At 35.3% G+C, this 6,450-nt stretch overlaps 1 protein-coding gene across 3 annotated transcripts in view; it reads right to left on the reverse strand.

The window, feature by feature from the left end:
• Window positions 1-2,321: 2,321 nt before the first annotated feature.
• Window positions 2,322-6,450, reverse strand: part of LOC127447647 (beta-1,3-galactosyltransferase 1-like) — a 214,348-nt gene continuing 210,219 nt past the window's right edge. For all 3 annotated transcript variants that reach the window (XM_051709609.1, XM_051709611.1, XM_051709610.1), the window contains one exon: window positions 2,322-4,206. In XM_051709609.1, coding sequence (XP_051565569.1) covers window positions 2,969-3,961 — 993 coding nt within the window. In that variant the 5' untranslated portion in view covers window positions 3,962-4,206 and the 3' untranslated portion in view covers window positions 2,322-2,968. The remainder of the gene's footprint in view (window positions 4,207-6,450) is intronic.

Here is a 6,450-nt window from a genome sequence, read left to right on the forward strand (position 1 = left end):
GATTATTGCTCAATTATCCAAAACATGGGTCTTGAATATGTATATGAGCAAAAACATATCATTAAAAAGATAAACACTTCAAAAGAAAGCACATAGTAATATATTTTATGTAAAAAATACACAGTGTTATACAATAGTACCCAAGGGGATAGTATGTTCCTTATTGTTTTCACAGTTAAATGTCACTACCGCCCAATAACTCCAAACGTTTAAAAAAAGAGCAAAACAATTAAATAAAAAAGCAAGACATGTAAATCACATTTTGGCCTGAATTGAATTCTTAGAAAGAAAAAAAAAATCACTTTCAACTTTTCAATATGTTTCTCACCAAAGTGCTTCATTATATGCCACATTTACGCTGCGTTCCTTAAGCAACAGTATATATTCACTAGATGATGCTTTAGATTAAGTGATAATGACATTTATCTTATATAGTAATGTTTACAGTCTAACTACAGACATGAGTCATCTTTTTCTGAAGCAATGACAGCGTTGCTCAGCCTCTAGGAGTACGATTTTTTTTTTGTTTTTGTTTTTTTTGTTTTTTGTACTTGTTATAAATAATGAACTATACATCTCCAGTGTCTTTTCCAAGAAAAAAAAGCAATTTTCTTTCTTTTTTTTTTTTTTTTTTTTTTTCTGAACATATAAACAAACAGAATCCAGGCGCTTTCATGTATACAAAGCAGCTGTTAAACATTGTGGAACTTTGCATGAAATGTTTTAGTTAAACTCTCACACTCTTTTGTACAGCTGCATCCAACAGATACAGTATGTGCAGGCCCAGACGAAATCTGCAGATGTTTTTCAATTTTTTGCACTGATTTCGATTTTAACTAAGTGAAATGGGGTTTATCCGACCATTGGTCATTATTTTTGCTAATAAAAACTGTGGAGCTTTCTACAAGGTTCTGCATGTTTCTAGCCGTTTCCGTGTGGGCCTGTTTATGTGCAAAGAAAAGTGAACTCTCAAGGACATTCATCCAGTTTGTTTCAAAGTGCATGTTTTCTGTGCATCTGAACTAAAAACAAAACACCAAGTAAGCAATAATGTATTCTAAACCAGCAGGTTGTCCCTCCACTAGTTATAAACAGACTGGCACAGTTATATTAAAATGAAACTATAAAATTTCCCCTAATAATTCTCATCTATCTGCTCTGGTGTTTTGAACTTGTTTAAATGCCTCCTAAAGCAGTAGTTCACACAAACATGAAAATTAATTTACTCATCGTCATGTCCTTCCATACCTCAATGACTTTCTTCCATGAAACAACAAAGGAGAAATTTGGAAAATTGTTCTGGTTACTTCCATGAAATTACAATGTATGAGGACAGAATTACAATGAATACTGACTTGAACCACTTGTATGATACTTTAATGGGGATTTTGTGTCTGTTTTGAAGCTTCTTGAAAGCTCCAGTTCCCCCGTTCATTGCAGTTGCACTGTAAAGGGCGACCAGTAGCCTATACATTCTTCAAAATTTCTGTTTTTGTGTTCCAAGGAAGAAAGAAAGTGAAATGAAAAAATCAACGAGGGTAATGAAATTATGACCAAGAATTTTCACTTTTGGTGAACTATTGGGTGATTCTCACGAAACCTGACAAGAAAATGTCCTGGTCATATTTCATACCAAAAAAGAAATTATATTTGTGCATAAAGAAAATTAAGCTTTACATTCAGGACCAGTACGATTTTTTTGCATTGTGACATTATTTTCAGGACACTTAAGCACAGGTTAAGAAAATTATGTCTGGATGTTTTACTTTATCATCTCCCGTTGTTTTCAATGATGATTCTCATTGCTATTACAGTAATTTTTTTTATGTATTACAGCAAAAAATATACTGTATAATTACTTTTTCAATAAAATTAAGGCAGTACCAGGGACTACTACTAAAATTTATAAATACATGAAAATGTATATAATATATAACAGTATGTGTGTGTGTGTGTGTGTGTATATATATATATATATATATATATATATATATATATATATATATATATTATACAGTATGTGTGTATATATATATATAAATATATATATATAATATATATACATTATGTGTGTGTGTATATATATATATATATATATATATATATATATATATATTATACAGTATGTGTGTGTATGTGTGTATATATATATATATATATATATATATATATATATATAATATATATACAGTATGTGTGTGTGTGTGTATATATATATATATGCATTGAAGTAAAATGTGCATAACAATCAGTGTTGGGTAAAATCTGATTACAAAGTAATCAACTGAATTACTTTTAAAAGTGGAAAAGTAGTGCAACAATTAAATTTCTTGTAATCAGATCATAGTTATAGACTTTTTAATTAAATTCATTACTTTTAAGTACATTACTTGGGTTACATATATTTCAAAATTAATATTATTTGTATGGAATACATATTAAACTTAAATTATGTTCATATGTATGGCTGTTTCTGACAGCTGAAGGGACAACAACAATGAACATCATTTTGAACTGATAGAGCATAAAAACAAACCTATAAAGTGTTTTAGAAAATAACTTAAAAGTGAAGTAATTAGTAAAGTGATTACTTTAATCAGTAAAGTAATCTGATTACAATTTTGTGAAGTAATTTGTAGTGGATTATTTTACTTTGGTTGAGTAATTTACCCAAGACTGGTCACAGTGTAAGAAATCGTAATGGCCCTAAAATTATAACATTATCTAAATGCAAAATCTGGTTTCTTATTTGTTCCTTTTGATTTTGGAGTAAATACCATGGCATTTTCTTGACAGGTTTCGTGAGAATCACTCTATTACTTAAAACACACCAGAAGGATGTTAGTACTTCTAAGAAAGTACTACAGTATGTGTTGTGCAAGTCTCAAGGCTCCTCGTCACATCTTTTGCATCGTGGTTATAAAAACAAAAGGTCACAAATACACAACATGTCCTCAGGCATCTTTGACTAACACTTCAGATGCTTCTTACTGGTCATGTCGTTCCAGATACGGTGCATCTCCTCGGGCGAGATCTGATGGACGGTTATGACCCTTCGGTATCTACAGAGACTGTAAGCCATTTTCCAGTGATTGAAGCCACTGTTCTGGTACGGGTGAATACCCAACTTCCTCAGACACACCCCGACATAAACATCCTCCAGATGCAAGAGTCTAGTGTGCAAAGAAGTCTTGTAGATCAACTCTGCCACATCTGCAGAGAACACGTATCCTGTGCCCGAGCAGAACGGTGGGTATTTGCTCTCTGGGTAAAGGTCTCTAGGCATGTACCATTTACTACGCATGTCCCGTATTGGTCCGCCGTTGATGACGTAACCCGTGAAGTACCTCCGTCTAGGTTTGGTAGCCGGCTTCAAGAGTTTATACACCAAGTTATCCATGTTTACGAAGATATCGCTGTCCGTCTTCATCACATACTTGGCCTGGTTGCAGAAGGTCGCCACCCAACGCATTCCCATCAACGTTTTGAGCGTTAAGTTGTGGTATGAGTCAATAAAATCCTCGACTACGATGTCGTGAAAGATATCGCTCTCTTGCTCCACCATCTGGTTGAGAACTCTATCCATGCTGCGTCCAAGAAGAAACAGCGTGATGATACGAAGGTCGCTGAACGTGCTCTCGTCGCCCCAGGTCTCCCGAATTGCCTGGCGAGCGTCGAATTCCTTGTGCGTCGTCGTTATAAGGATTACGAGGAAGGGCACATTGGTTTCGCACTTTTTTGGCTCGTTGATGATGAACTCAAAGGCGTGGGGGTTTAATGGGCGAGTCCTGATGTTGCTCAATGTGGCGTTGATGCTCTTGAGCACTTTAACCGTTTTACGTGCCGGCGCGGACAGCTGGCCCATGTAGGACGACGTTGAACGGGATATGCTGAGATACCACAGAGCGCTTGCCCAGCAAACAACTGTCAACACGTACAGGCATGACACTTTTGAAGGCATTATGATGCATTTATGTGTGTTTGAAGCTGTAAATCTTGAATGGCTTTGAAGCCATCAGCGACGGTACCTCAGGCAGACATGCAGAATGCTGCATTTGTACGCTGCTTGACAATAACTGTCAGAAATTGCTCCAGTGAAAAAAAAATAAGAGCAGGGCTGCTTTGCTGTGTCTCCCCTTCGTGTGGAAATGGAGGGAATTTGTCGCAGGGTTTTGAATTCTCCCCGACACTCTTCGGCATGTTCCACTGAAATCAGAAAAACAAAACAGTGACATTTATTTTGAACCACACAAGATGGACGTTTAACCACTACAGCCTGAGCACCATAATCATGTTAATAGTTCAACCACAGAAGTACATTTTGTCATGATTTACTAACCCTCATGTTGTTCCAAACTCATATTATGTTTTCTTTCCATGGAACACAAAATAAGATATTTCGAAGAATCTTTGTGTAGTCTCTATAGCTAGCAAAAAAATGGAAAAACTCCATATGAGTTTTACTATAAAAATAGTCCATATGACTTGTGTGCTATATCTCAAATTAGGCCCTGGGTACTGATACAGATTTCCCGATTCGATTCCTATTTACACGCTCGATTAAATTTGATTCGATTCTGATTCATGTGGGTATATTTCAGTTACAATGTTTATTTTGCTTGTATATGAAAGACATTTTCTCTCAGCTAATGCTGTTAAAGGTGCTGTGAGCAATTTTAGCCAGTCTGGAACATCCACCAGATTTAGCCATTGAATAAGCCACACACTTTTAATTATACAGGGTACCTTCTAACAACAGGTCGACTGATATGCCGGATTTACCGATTAATCAGGGTCGATAGTTGCGTTGTTTTCCGGTAGTTTCCAATAGTTATTTTTGGTTTCATATAATGACACCCTCTAGAGGTTAAATAAAAACAATCACGGACTCCACATGTTATAGTGCATGGAGTAAAAAGATCGATCCTGGGATTTAAGAATCAATATCGATATCGTTTCAAATGAAGGTCCCAATGCATCTGAAAATCAATATTTGTTACCCAGCCCTATTTCAAGGCCTCTTAAGTCATACAATAGCTTTATGTGATTTATTAACTGATAATCTTCCTCTCTGAGAAAGCTCTGAAATGGACTACAAAATTTGTATGGACTAAAATATTTTTGTAGGCTATATGACGTTTTGACACTAATAACACCAAAAGCCACTGGTTCTCGCATGTTCCATGACGTCCAACCTGACAGAATGCATCTAAAGGCAGCACAATTCATTTGAGAGCTCCGTTGAGTTTTTTTTATGTATAACTTTTAGGTCTGTTCCTCACACAAAGCTATCATGTGACTTCAGAAGACTTGGAATATACAGGACGTCATGAGTTGTATGGACTACACCTAAGGTGCTTTTTTGTCACTTTCAAAGCTTTACAGCTGTGGTCACTATAAACTTGTTTTCTGGAAAAGAGCTGAGTGTAGATTAATTTTTCAGAAATTGTCCTTCTGTGATCCAGAGAAAAGCAAATGGTTTTTGAACAGCATAAGGGAGAGTAAATAATCACATAATTTTAATTCTCGGGTGAACCATACCTTTGAAAGGGGAGTAAAGTATTCAACTAAACACAAGGAACTACATGGTTACATGAGTAAGTACAGAACATCCCTCCTGCTGGTACACAGCAGCAAACCGTCACCACATTGGGCTTATTACCCTCTCCTGATTACTTTTTTAAAAAGACAGTTAGCATATTAGGATTTGCATCTACTGACATTGCAGGAGTTTATTTATGTAAGACGTTTTAAAGAATATATGCATCTGTTGTGTTGCTTGTATGGAAATGAGTTTCCAGCCGTTTAGACTTTTGATAAGGCAGTTCTGTCAGCATATCATAGCTTTGTGGCTGGATCTTTTGCTCAGTGGGGAAGATAACCAATCAGTGTGTTTGTAGAACTGAGAAAATATCACAGGGATGCTTTACAAAGAAATAATTTATTGCAAAATAATCCAAACAAAATTGAATTGGTATTCCAGGCAGAAATTTGATCTCAAAGAATGACAATAGTAACATTAAACTCAGTGTGCAAACAAATGTGTGTTCGCTTCTTCATAAGAAACTAATTGCTTTTCCATCTACTGAAATATGATAAATATTTTCATGTGTACTGAGGCGTAGTAGCCAAGTATAAAACAAATGAATGTAGAGGAAAATGTAAAACTAGAAAATCTATTTCATATGTAAATAATATAAATCTTAAACCTATTAAAACCATTTTAATGAAAATGTATTCATATATATAGTATATATATATATATATATATATATATACACCGATCAGCCACAACATTAAAACCACCTGCCTAATATTGTGTAGGTCCCACTCGTGCTGCCAAAACAGCGCCAACCCACATCTCAGAATAGCATTCTAAGATGATATTCTTCTCAGCACAATTGTACAGAGCGGTTATCTGAGTTACTGTTGACTTTGTCAGTTCAAACC

The sequence above is a fragment of the Myxocyprinus asiaticus genome, chromosome 10 (genome assembly GCF_019703515.2).
Source record: "Myxocyprinus asiaticus isolate MX2 ecotype Aquarium Trade chromosome 10, UBuf_Myxa_2, whole genome shotgun sequence".
NCBI classification, from domain to species: Eukaryota; Metazoa; Chordata; class Actinopteri; order Cypriniformes; family Catostomidae; genus Myxocyprinus; species Myxocyprinus asiaticus.